The following is a 13,113-nucleotide window of genomic DNA, read 5'->3' on the forward strand; positions in this document are numbered from 1 at the left end:
TGTTCTGACCTTCCTCTCCCTTGCCTCTAGCTGACCCCACAGTACCCTGCAATGAAACCCGATGGAGCCAGAAGTGGCAGTCATCACGTCCCTTGCGAAGAGCCAGTCTCTCCCTGGGCTCTGGCTTCTGGCATGCTACGGGAAGGCATTCGAGCAGACGGCTGCTGAGAGCCATCCCGCGCCAGGTTGCCCAGACACTGCAGGCAGACGTGCTCTGGCAGATGGGATATACAGGTGTGTGCTATTACCCAGGGAAGGTGCGGAAAGTCCAGACATCTAAGAATTCCGTGTTCGGGACTGCCTAGTGCGAAAGCCCTGCAGCCTTCCACTTCTAACCTTCTTACTATTTGTTGAGCTGGAAGGTAGCCAAGTACTCCTCGTCTTTGACTCCTGTTATGCCAGGCATCCGTTTCTGTGGCTTTTCTAATTGCCACCATTTGTGTCTTATTTTTGTTACCATTTCTGAGGTTAGAAGGGGCAGACTGTGGAGCACTTCTCTCCTGTTGACACATACACAAACGAGCACAGCACTGCCGGCTGCTGGCACTTTTTGGGGAAAGATGGTCCCTGATCTGGGCAATTCCATGGAAATTAGTTTATCACTTGAGTTTGGTGCCCTGAATGCAGAGTGACTAAGTAATTGACTATCAACCTGCTAATGATTTGTTTGGGAACAGGAAGCGGTGTTAATGATCATGTCCTGTGAGATAAAACTCAGAACAATAAGGGTTTTTCCTTTGCTGATTCATCATGACAAAACATTCCTGTTTTATCTAATATGAAGATTTTTACCTTCTAAATGTAAACCAGTTTCACCTGCTCCCAGGAAATCTCGGTTTGCCTAGGTGTCTTTCTGGTATCTCCTTGACTTAGGGACCCTTACCTCTCCTTTGATCTCCTTGGCACCCTGCCCTCCAAAATGTCTGAGATACTTCAACTTTTAATACCTGGTGGACTGCCATTTCATTAAAATGTGTGTCTCCCATGGTTTTACCTTTTTAGAGTGAGAACTCCTTCACAAAACAAGTTTTCTAATCATCAGAAATGGTTTTTTATTCCCCCCAAACCAAATGGTTTCTGATTTTGTGTGTGCATTTTTTAAAAGTAGCATTGATTTTTATATTTATCTCAGTTTAATAGATTGTTTAACATAGTATTGATATGTACACAGCCCTTTTGCCAGAAAGACATTACCCTCTTTACATTGGTTAGCTGTTAAGTCATACAGGTATTCTATATTTTTTCTAGATACTTTCTAGAATTTTTGGTCGGACAGGCCAGTTGTATTTCACATTGGTGTTGATGGCTTTGGCCAGTATCTGGAATAGACTTAACTCTTCTAGAAAAGTGCACACTGCAGTGATTTTTCTTAGGTGTGATGAGCCCCGTGTGGTGTTAGTTGTTCCTCGCGGCAGCGTTTGCTGTTTTATCAATGAGCTGCATGGAGTAAATTGCTGTCCTTGTCAGGAATAAGAATGGTTCCCTCTTTTCCCCTTTTCTGCGTCCTGCTCCTTGGCTGTGTGGTTTGTGAGTGTTTTGCAGGGCCTCTGAGAAGGGGGGGTGGAGACCTGTGATAAATTGCCAGAAGGAGAGTATTGGTAGGTGCCATCCTGGAGCCTTGAGAAGCCCGCTAGGAGTGGAAGGGGTGGTTCCATCCTGAGTGCTAGTGGCAATTGAGGAGGGTCTAGAAGGATTTTCTGCTTATCCTTAAATCTTATTTGGCGACAGATGATGGCATTGTTCCTGCTGTCCTCTTTGCTTGGCCTTGGCTTAGCTGGCTGACCCTGGGAGCAGCTGGCCTAACTTGTTTGCTCTGAGCAGGCTTTGGCCTTCCACAGGATGTCATTTTCTGTGGGTCCCAGGAAAGAATGTATTTTACAGGCAAAATCCAAAAAGATGATTTCTTCAGACATGATTGTGTTTGCTTTTCCGAATAAGGTGCTAACGTAAGAGTTGCTGTTTTTGACACTGGGCTGAGCGAGAAGCATCCCCACTTCAAAAATGTGAAGGAGAGAACCAACTGGACCAACGAGCGAACGCTGGACGATGGTGGGTCTCAGTGGCAGTGAGAACATGGTCATGTGTGGACGTAGGACATCACTCCGTCCTCTCTGATTGATTGAGAGTGTGTTTAGTGCATGATTCCACAGTCTGTCCAGCAACTATTCAGACAAGCCCAAGTTGTTACTTTGCCTTTTGTTGCGGCAGAAACTGCTCTGAATACCTCAGAGGATGTCGGGAAGTAGCGCTTCAGGAGAGAGTGGGGATGCCTGGTGCGGGGGCAGCTCCCTGTCCGGAAGAGTGTGGAGGTGGCTAGACCTGGAAGGGGTGCTTGTGCCAGTGATGTCCAGGGGGATCATAGAGCGGCAGCAGAGGCCCTTCTCTCTCCAGCACTTGGAAATGGAAGGCTGTGAAACTCATGGCCTGGAATGTTGCATCCTGGCACTTGCTCTCCAGTGTGTTTAATGGGATTGTTTTCTTTATGGACTACAGGGTTGGGCCATGGCACATTCGTGGCAGGTGTGATAGCCAGCATGAGGGAGTGCCAAGGATTTGCTCCAGATGCAGAGCTTCACATTTTCAGGGTCTTTACCAATAATCAGGTAGGTGTTTTGAGGACCCCTGAAACTTGAGGAATTCATACTGAAATGTAAAAAGCAGAATCACTGGACTTTACACACTTACGTAAAAGGAGTGCACGTCAGTGACGCTGAGCCATTCATACCGCAGCACACGTGCCCAGTTTACTGTTCCTCTGCCTCCTGGGTAGCTCCACCCTTCTCCCACCAACCACTGTGTCAACCTAACTTGAACACTGAAGACCCTGCTGAGGCTACTACTTAACGATTCTTTGATTTCCCTTGTTTCTTCTCTACCTCCAGGCTTCCCCAGACCTCTGTGCCCTGGGTCGGGTGTCTGCATGATAGAATAGAACAGTGGCACGTAGAATAAGTGTGTTTGCCTCCCTGATTGGGTTCCTACCACCTTCAGCTGTTTTATTTACCTCTGTGTCCCCACACCTGGCATTGTGTTGGGTAATGTGAGTTTACAAGCCTTATTCCTTCACTCTTCATTTGGAAACTATAGAAAAGGGAGAGGGTCCTAGTATTTGTTTCTTTTTTCATCATTTATTTTTTAAGGTTAATTTTTGAATATTAATGCATAGCTCAGAAATGTCAAAAGGTAACACAGTGAGGCCCCCACCCCTGTCCCTGTCCAGCAGGTTCTTTCCTCACTTGCCTGTGTCTCTTGTGTGATGATGTTCCTTTCTTATACCTCCTTCTAGAATTTCTTTGGTGTATGTAACAAAATATAAATACGTGGTCTTTTAAAAGCCTTTTAAAAACATAATCTTAATCATTGCATTGCTTCTCTTCCTACTGTAACCTTAATTTTATATTTTTAAAAAAGCAACAGCTGAAGGTGATCCACAAAGTAATGTACCTTTTGTAAGGAACATAGGAGCACTTGAACATCAGAGGACTAATACTATGAAATAACTGTTACCGCTGCCGTTTGTCCTTCAGTCTGTTTAGGAATGAAGAAGGTTAGATAGATAAGTTGAACTATTCCAAAATGCTTAACTTCATAGAAGTGCCTTGGATGAGTCCTTTTACAGGAGAGGAGAGGGGCAGTTGGAAGCATGGGTGTTTTCTAGGAAGGCATTCTTTGTGTGGAGAGCTGTGCATTTCACCTGGAGAGACAGGCCACCTGCGGAACACAGCTGTCTCTTCCTTGGGTTCAGCTCCAAGGACTTAGAACTTCTAGGTGTTGTGTTTTACTCTCCAGAGCATTATGCATACTCAGGATTTATTTCTGGTTTTAAGTTAAAAAAAAAATTGAGGGAAATACTTTATGATTTTAAGAGCCTTAGAAATAAAAACTGTCCTAGCTCTTTAAGACTTGATTGAAACACTAAGCAGACTGTTTTAATATTTAACTAGGTATCTTACACATCTTGGTTTTTGGACGCCTTCAACTATGCCATCTTAAAGAAGATTGACGTGTTAAACCTCAGCATCGGCGGCCCGGACTTCATGGATCATCCCTTTGTTGACAAGGTTTGTGGAGTCACTGCACACAGGGTTTGGGTGACAGCTCCTGCTCTTTTGCAGCCCAACTTTGCATCATATCTAGTGTGTTGGTAGCTTTTCATCCAGGTGGTGACAGCTTTGTGAGAACAGATGGCTAATGACGTGCGCTTCAGTGATGTGCATGTCATAAATTGAGTGGGTTAGAGGCCTTAGAGTAGGTGTTTATAAGGAGCACGTGGTGCCTTGCTGGTTCTTTTTTTTGTATTTTTTTTTGAAATGGAGTTTGATTCTTGTTGGCCAGGCTGGAGTGCAGTGGCGTGGTCTTGGCTCACTGCAACCTGCCTCCCAGGCTCAAGCGGTTCTCCTGTCTCAGCCTCCCAAGTAGCTGGGACTACAAGCGCCTGCCACCATGCCCGGCTAATTTTTGTATTTTTAGCAGAGACGGGGTTTCACCATGTTGGCCAGGCTGGTCTCCAACTCCTGACCTCAGGTGATCCACCCACCTCAGCCTTTCAAAGTGCTGGGATTACAGGCGTGCGCTACCATGCCCTGCTGATTCTTTCTTACCTAAACATGCAATTTGTGTTTTCCTGAAAGTGACTAGAAAGTCAGCATCTGCTCTGTGCGCTGCATGCTTCTCCGTCCCGGGTGGTATTCTCTAAACCTGCAGGTTGCCAGCACATCCACCTTTATAATGGTTCAGTGCTGCTTTTTTAGAACTGTTTTTTGATGTTGTGTATGGTTGTTTTTGTTTTTTTTTTTTGGACAATTATACATTAAGAGTGGTATACTTTCATTAAATAAATGCTCATTTTGTAGGTGTGGGAATTAACAGCTAACAACGTAATCATGGTTTCTGCTATTGGCAATGACGGACCTCTTTATGGGTAAGTAGCCCCAGCAGGGATGACCTTGGGGATTTTTTCCCCCTTAAATAACTGAAAAATTGTTATCTGTTTGTGTATCCACCTATGGTTACCTGTTTATATCTGTCTAAAACTTTGTCTTAAGGATGTTTTCCTCATGTAAAAAAATACTGTAGGATGTATGATGAACACCCAGGTACTCACCACCCACCTCAGCAGTTGTCACCTCAAGGCCAGTCTACCTTCTATTTATATGTCTTTAAAATTTTGTTACAAATAGTAATTTAGAAGCCTAAAGTTTTTATTCTACTATTTTTTTCCCCAAAAAACCAATCAGAAAAGTGAATCTATGAGAAAGGGATTCTGCAGTGTTGATGAGATCTGTGTGCGAAGCACTGGGGTAAAGAGGCAAACGGAAGAGGTTTCTGCCTATCTCTGAAAGAGCAGGTGCGAGCACAGTGACACTCGTTCACGGAGGAAGCGCTGGCGGGCCTAATGGCAACATGGACAGTGCTTTGGGAGTTGATGAGAGGGATCATGTAGGAGGGAGGCAGGGAGGACGGTGTCACAGGGGGGCCTTCGTGCTGAGCTTAAGCAGCACAAGATGTGAAACCTTTGCCACTGAATCCCAGCCGTACACTCCTGTCTGGTTCGAGGTCTCAGTTTTCTTTCCACCAGCAGCTTCGTTTTATTCTCTAGATAATATTTATAAGTCATTTCTTGTGCTCAGTTTCTGTAGGATGCTTTACGCAAATCCAGGGTGTAATAGGAGGTGAAGCTATGTGAAGTTCATGTTTGTATATCTCAGAAAACGTGGATATTGGCATTCATAGGATTCTAGCCTGGTAGTTGAGTAAATGATCCTAACCCTCATTAGAGGTCCAGCGTTCTGGATTTTGCTGTGGCATCAGTGATACGTATCAGGAGCCATAGATGCAAGTGGCACGAACATACCCTTGCTGTAGCTCTGCCGTGACAAACTCCAGTTATTAAGTCATCTCGTCAGGTGTTCTTGTCTCCTTTTTAAATGTTCGTCCCATTTTTGATGTCCCCACTCATGGCTGGCACTCACCAGTTCAGAGTCACCGGGTGTCAGTGTTTCCTAGCCTGTTTTCCTATCTGAGTCTTTTCCCACCCCAGCTCTTCCAGCATGGACAGGGATGAAAGTAGGTGTGAAAGCAGACAAGTCCGACCTGCCGCTTACGGCTGAGGCACCGTCACTTCTCTGAGCCCCAGCTCCCTCACCTGTCATGGGAGCAGAGAGCAGCCCGCATGGTGCCTGTGAGGCTGAAATCAGACAGTGCGGGGAGGAGAGCACCGTGAATGCCGACGACGCTCTGTGAATGACAGCTGATCTCTTTCTGTTTTGTGTGTATTTCTACCGTTCAAACATATATTCTAGCAGTTTTCTAATCAAGAATCTGCAGCGGATTATTATTGCCTAATAGATGAAATCCACATTTTTCTTTTGGTTCGCAAGGTCTTCAGTATTCTGGGCTGAATTGCAAACTTTTTCTATAAAGGGTCAGATAATGAATAGTTTAGGCTTTATGGTGTGAAAGCAGCTGTGGGTGATATATATGTAAATGAACATGACTGTGTTCCAGGAATGCTGTATTTGCAAAAACAGGTGTGGGCTGGTTTGGCCCATGGGCCGTAGTTGGCCAACTCCAGCCAGAATCTCGGTTCACCTTGATCTTCCACTTCCCCACACACACCTTCCTGGAATAAGTGTCCGCCTTCTGTTTCTTTCAGGTCTTCCGCACCCCGTCCCTCTGCCCGTCTTCCTGGCCACGCCTGTCTGGATTCTCAGCTCTTTCACATACTATTCTGACTGCTTTCTCACATGCTGGCTGCCGTTCTGAAACCCTGTGGCTTTTGTGGGTGGTTGCACTCGATAGCTTCTTATCAGAGTTGTGAGTTTATAGTGGGTTGGAGGAGCAGAGCCTTGCAAGGAAGGCCCCGTCTCCACCTTGTTTGTACGCTCGTGCTGCCTCACACAGACCTGGGCACCTGCTGGCTGTTGCAGTGATGGGACATGGCATATGATCACAGCAGCCCAGCTTGTGGCGGGTGTGGTTTTTTCTGCTCGGGCATCTGGTGGGACTCCTCCCAGGGCTGGTCTGAGGACAGTAACGTGCATACGTCAGCTCCTCTGGGAGCGAGGCACACATCCTCCGGTCCGCTTTGCTGTGGTCTCTTTCTCTGGGTCCTGCGCTCTGTGGTGCTAGCGAGCCTGCAGCCTCAGCTCCCTCTTTTTCAGTACCAGCAATGATTTCTTAATGCCTTCTCTTATTTTTTAAGAGTTTAAAGTACACTAAGCATTATAGGGATTGACAGGTAGAGGAGGGTGGAAAGGTGGTATTTTTTTGGTCACCTTCGGTGGGAGTTTCTATCAGTGACTTCTGTACCAACCTCTGCTCCTTGTGTTCCTGGGAATGTGTAAACGTCTAGCATCAGTCATCAGAAAATCATTATTGGTTCCTCTGAATGCTGGGAGGATATTGGTGGCCAGTGGGCTGAGAAGGCAGTACCACTTTGTCTCGGTGTGTTGGGAATTGTCAGCTAAAAACACTGTAGAAGGAGAACTTCATGCTGCTATTATCTTGTAAGCCACTTGGAATCAGTTGTAGTTCTTGAATTGTCAAAGAGTTCATTTTTTTGGTAGTGTAGCCATAATACATAAAGCTTAGCAATGCAGTTTTATAACTGAGTGTCTCACATTTTCAAATAGTTCACCTTTATTTTGACTTTGTGGTTTACACATTTTTGCCATTATTTATTTCACTATAATTTCTTTGCAGATCTAGTGCACTTAAGGTATTGGAGACATCTAAGGAGCTCAAGATTACAGAGTAATGATAGTCCTTCCACAGTTCCCTAGGAGGAGGGTAGAACAACACCACAGAAGGTCAATTGAAAACTTACCACTTCCTGACCTTGGCAGATGCAAATGTGTGGTTACGGTTTCTTCCCAGAGAAGTGTGTGATTTAGTTGGGGAGTTAAGATGAATGTACTGGGAACAGTTTGAAAGTGATGTGAGAATGTGTCATTAGATGATGAACTGTGATCATGTTAAGTGTTGTGAAGTTCAAGGCAAGTACAGATCCTTAAGGCCTGGATTGCTGGAGGGAAAAAGTGAGCCTTGAGCCTCACTTTTTAGCCCCAGTGTGCCAAGTTGACAGGGAGGAGAAGAAAGGAGGGGCGTTGCAGGTGAGAGGGTGTAATTGGAGCACAGTATGAACGTGGCAGGGTCATGCGTTTCACAGGACAGCCGTGAGGAGCTGCACACGTCTTCCCGCAGAAGAAGCTCATACAGTCCTAGATTGTTCTGGGAGTATTTGCCCTGGTTTGAATCATCCATTTTAAATTATTTCTCTTGTTTTTCTTCTTTTCTTTTGTCTTTTTTTTTGTCTCAATATAGCACTCTGAATAACCCTGCTGATCAAATGGATGTGATTGGAGTAGGCGGCATTGACTTTGAAGATAACATCGCCCGCTTTTCTTCAAGGGGAATGACTACCTGGGTACACTTTACTTTGCTAAATAACTGTATTTGGCTGGACAGACTACTGTGGTTAGTGGCACCGGTTGTTCATGAGCCGTGGGGTGTATTTGTAAGTGCACAGACACCGTCACATTCCCAGGTGAATAGCTGGGGCTGTGAGTGCCTGCCCAGCCATGAGGACGAGAGATCTGGCCCCTTCAGCATCTGCCCCTTCACTCTGGCAAGTGCACAGCTGCTGTGATCATTCTAAGTGTGTCTCCCAGTTTCAGTTATTAACTGATTTCTGAGGAACTCATCTTTTTTTTTTTTTTTTTTTGAGACAGAGTCTCACTCTGTCGCCCAGGCTGGAGTGCAGTGGCCGGATCTCAGCTCACTGCAAGCTCCGCCTCCCAGGTTTACGCCATTCTCCTGCCTCAGCCTCCCGAGTAGCTGGGACTACAGGCACCCGCCACCTCGCCCGGCTAGTTTTTTTGTATTTTTTTAGTAGAGACAAGGTTTCACCGTGTTAGCCAGGATGGTCTCAATCTCCTGACCTCGTGATCCGCCCGTCTCGGCCTCCCAAAGTGCTGGGATTACAGGCTTGAGCCACCGCGCCTGGCCTGAACTCATCTTTAGGTGAATTGGGTTCCTGCCCATTTACCCTATCTAGTAGTGGTAACTGTTTACCCTATCTAGTAGTGGTAAGCAGTCCTCCTCAGTGGTAGGTGAGATGATTTTTTTTTTTTTTTTGCGGGGGGCCTTAAGAAGTTGGAGAAGCCATTGAGAACAGCTTAATATCAACTCTGCTAACCCAGAAACAATTGCATTTAGCTGGACAAATTCAAAATAACTGCTACAGTTAATAATTCAGCTGTTCGGGGTTTAATTATGCAGCAAATTCACCCACCTTTACCTGTCAAAGTTTGATGAAAAATTAGATGCTCATGCAGAACAGCAATTGTGTACCTTTGCCCTCACGGTGGCTGAGGGGAGCACCCGCCTTTCGCTTTCTTCAGGGTCAGAGCATCTCTCCTTGCTTTAACTTCACGTGTCACACTCGGAGGCCTCAGATAAGTCCCTGCAAAGATTCCCAACTGCCTGGGAACACTGTGGGCCTCGTCCACACTGCAGCACTTTACGGGATAGCCTTTGTACTGTGCCTTCAACCTGAGCCTTTGTACTGTGACAGTGTCAGCCCCTAGCGTCCCCGCCACTCAGCCTCACCAGGGGTCCCCGCCTCCCACACTCACATGCCTCTTCCTGGAGCGGACGCATTGGCTGGGGACCACTCTCTCATGTGATAGTCTGTCCAGGGCAGGCTGCACGTCCTCCCATCCATGCTCCCTCAGCATATTCCTTGTGCTGCCAGATACTAGGAAACTGCATCCGCCACTTTGTCCCCAGCTCCCCGTGTAAACGCTCTCACCGAACCATGACGAGATGTCACGTCCATGGCCTTCATCACCAGCCAGCTTTTTAATGGCATTTGAGAAGTGTCCCTCCATCATCACAGCTGCAGTGGAGGGTGCCTTCACTCGGTGTCCCAGTGTGTGTGTCCACGGTCCTTGGCCTTCCCTTCAAATTGGTCTCATGTTTTCTGACGGAATATTTCTTGTTTTGCCCCAATTCTTAAGAAGCTTAAGCGAGTACTTATTAAAACCTTATCCCAAGTTAGTCGGGTGGTTATCTTGTTCCTTCTCAATGGTTTCTTATTTCCTCTTTTACAACCATTTGAAACATCCACTCATACCTTGTACTTTTTTCCTTGTAAAGAAACATGTTTGGGTTTTTTTACATTTTAATTTTCTAATTTTTCTAACATATTTCTAAGTTTAACTTATCTAGAGATAAAGCATTTTCCGGTTTCTGGTCTTGGTGATAAGCCAGTGTGCGCTTTCTAGTCTGGCGTGTCAGCAAAATTGAAATACTTATCTTTTAATTGCTTTATGCCTTTGCCGTTGTTCTGGTTGTTATAAAATATATTTTTAAAATGTTACTTTCTACGTTATCATTTAAGCTTATTTTCTGTATTGTAGTGAATTTCTTTGTTTTTTTTTCTCTTTTGTTGGAGGCGGGGGCTGAGAGGAACAGGTTCTCACTCTATTGCCCAGGCTGGAGTGCAGTGGCTCAATCACGGCTCACTGCATCCTTGACCTCCTGGGCTCAGGTGATCCTCCTGAGTAGCCAGGACTACAGGCTTGTGTCACTAGAGCTAGCTAATTTTTGGTTTTTTTTGTGGAGATGGGGGTCTTGCTGTGTAGCCCAGGCTGGTCTGGAACTCCTGGGCTCAAGCAGTCCACCTGCCTCGGCCTCCCAAAGTGTTGGGATTACAGGTGTGAGCCCTGGGCCCGGCCTGGAGTGAATTTCAGACTAAAACCAGTACCTTCCTAAGGTTATGCTGTGTAACCCATATCTCTGTTCTGATTTGATTCACTCATAACTGCATGTGGCTGTACAGCAAAGTATGAGACATAGAAACCAAGCTGCTTTTATTCATAGGAGCTACCAGGAGGCTACGGTCGCGTGAAACCTGACATTGTCACCTATGGTGCTGGCGTGCGGGGTTCCGGCGTGAAAGGGGGGTGCCGGGCCCTCTCAGGAACCAGTGTTGCTTCTCCAGTGGTTGCAGGCGCTGTCACCTTATTAGTGAGGTGAGTGCTGCCCCCCAGAGAACAGTAGCTCCCACGTCAGGACAGGAGCACTCGGTGCCAGCAGAGCAGGAGTTGTGTCTTACTTCTGCCCTGACTTGGGTTTGAGAGCTTAGGCCCTTCACAGCCTTGCTCTGTCTCTCCTCCTTCATCTCTGCAAAGAGTAGGAGTCACTTCTTTGATAGTTAGATGACTTGAATGTGAACACACTTTATAAGCTCAAGTAAGCATAGGCAAAATACCTGTTTCTCTGTTTGTGTTCTGTTTTCTAGTATCCCATTTATGTGCTAGAAGTGTGCTTTTTATATCCAAGCAAGCGTATGTATCAGGCAGGGAACAAAAAGTAAGATATGTCCCTGCCATATATCCTCCATTTCCTTGGGGATTCACTTAAAAAAAAAAAAATTGCATATATGTAAGATATTCAACATGATGTTATGGGATACATACAGATAGTAAAAAGGTTACTCTAGTGAAACGAATTCACACATCCATCTTCTCAGTGTTACCCATTTGTTGTTTTTGTGACAGGGACTCACCTTTTAATGTTCTCTGTAGCTAAGGATGTCAAACCCGCCAGGGACTGACAGTCACCACTCCGCTTTGTCTCACTGAATCTCCTGCAGTTGGAGTGGAGCTTAGTGACTGGAACTTAATCTTGCAGATAATGAAACTGGAAGAAAGGTCTCAAAGAGTCTGGGTGCAGTGGCTCACACCTGTAATCCCAGCACTTTGGGAGGCTGAGGGAGCAGGTCACCTGAGGTCAGAAGTTCAAGACCAAACTGATCAATGTCGTGCAACCCCGTCTCTACTAAAAATTACAAAAATTAGCCAGGTGTGGTGGTGGGCGGCTGTAATCCCAGCTACTCAGGAGATTGAGGCAGGAAAATTGCTTGAACCTGGGAAGAGGAGGCTGCAGTGAACTGAGATCGCGCCACTGCACTCCAGCCTGTTTGACAGAGCAAGACTCTGTCTCAATCAGCCAATCAATAAATAAAGTTCTCCAAGCGAGTAGACCAGAGTTGATGTTCACATGCTGTCACTTTCTTCAGAGGCCCGTGTTTCCTTACTCTCAGTTATAAAAAGAAGTCTTTGGGGCTGGCATTTATCTTGTCACTGTATCTTCCCCCAAAATAAATTGTACTTCTTCTATTTAGATGAAGTTTTAGTTGAGTGTTATGATAACACACAAAACTCTGCATATTTGGAAGTTATTCTATGCTAATTTAAAAATTAATATAGGCTAATAGTATTAAATGTCTTTATATTTTAAATTCTCTTTAAGTAAATTGAATATTGATTTTAGCTTCTAATGCCAGATATTATTTTGTTAGTAATCCTTAATAAAGCTAGATATTGGGCTGGTTGTGGTAGCTCACACCTGTAATACCAGCACTTTGGGAGGCCAAGGCAAGAGGATTGTTTGAGGCTAGTAGTTTGAGACCAGCTGGGGCAACATAGTGAGACCCCATCTCTACCAAAAAAGGGGGTAGATATCTCTCTCTTTCCCCTTTTCTCTGTTCTTCCCTTACAGTTTGGAGCCAAATTCTTGAGAATGTTGACGTTGGCCAGACTGGCCTCTGGAGAATAACCGTGTGCTTGCTGGAAACACTGTCTTCTCTTCCAGTTGTTTTCCTCTCTCCAGTGTTACATCAAGTGAGGAACAGAGTGGAGGGAAGGTGGATAGTGGGCTACCTGGCCTGCTTGCACCCTGGTATTTGCCAGGTGGAGAGGACTCAGTTAGGGCTCCTGTTTCTAATTTTGTTGATTCTAGAAACAGAAAATACTGGTTCATTTCTCCTACATGCCATGATTGTTAGCGGGCAGTGAGGGCTCTGCCTTCACCGTTGGGCCCATCAGCTCTCTGCTGTTGAGTAAGCGGGCAGCCGAGGGGTTGTTCCTTTTCCCGGCAGCTTCTTTAAGTACAGATATTTTCAGCAACAAGGAAGCCTTTCAATCTCATCATCCCACTGCAGCAGATAAAAATGCCATTGTGATCATTCAGAAACACCTCTGTATGTGACAGTCGCTCATAATAGAAGCCGAGCAGCAGTGGCGGGCCTCCTGAGCTCCAGCC

The 13,113-nt window shown here is 45.7% G+C and overlaps 1 protein-coding gene and 1 long non-coding RNA gene across 5 annotated transcripts in view; one reads left to right on the forward strand and one right to left on the reverse strand.

Moving 5' to 3' along the window:
* The window catches only part of MBTPS1 (membrane bound transcription factor peptidase, site 1), a 65,606-nt gene that overhangs the window by 22,505 nt on the left and 29,988 nt on the right, over nucleotides 1–13,113 (forward strand). For 3 of the 4 annotated variants that reach the window (XM_003917244.4, XM_021932212.2, XM_021932214.2), the window contains exons 4-10: nucleotides 31–234; nucleotides 1,939–2,049; nucleotides 2,494–2,603; nucleotides 3,945–4,061; nucleotides 4,854–4,921; nucleotides 8,326–8,428; nucleotides 10,888–11,039. In XM_003917244.4, the coding sequence (XP_003917293.1) occupies nucleotides 31–234; nucleotides 1,939–2,049; nucleotides 2,494–2,603; nucleotides 3,945–4,061; nucleotides 4,854–4,921; nucleotides 8,326–8,428; nucleotides 10,888–11,039 (865 nt within the window). The remainder of the gene's footprint in view (nucleotides 1–30; nucleotides 235–1,938; nucleotides 2,050–2,493; nucleotides 2,604–3,944; nucleotides 4,062–4,853; nucleotides 4,922–8,325; nucleotides 8,429–10,887; nucleotides 11,040–13,113) is intronic. The other variant, XM_021932213.2, reaches the window with a different exon arrangement.
* LOC103880580 overlaps nucleotides 1–13,113 on the reverse strand; it is a 38,321-nt gene that overhangs the window by 1,612 nt on the left and 23,596 nt on the right. The window lies entirely within an intron of this gene.

This window comes from Papio anubis, chromosome 18 (assembly GCF_008728515.1).
Source record: "Papio anubis isolate 15944 chromosome 18, Panubis1.0, whole genome shotgun sequence".
NCBI lineage: Eukaryota > Metazoa > Chordata > Mammalia > Primates > Cercopithecidae > Papio > Papio anubis.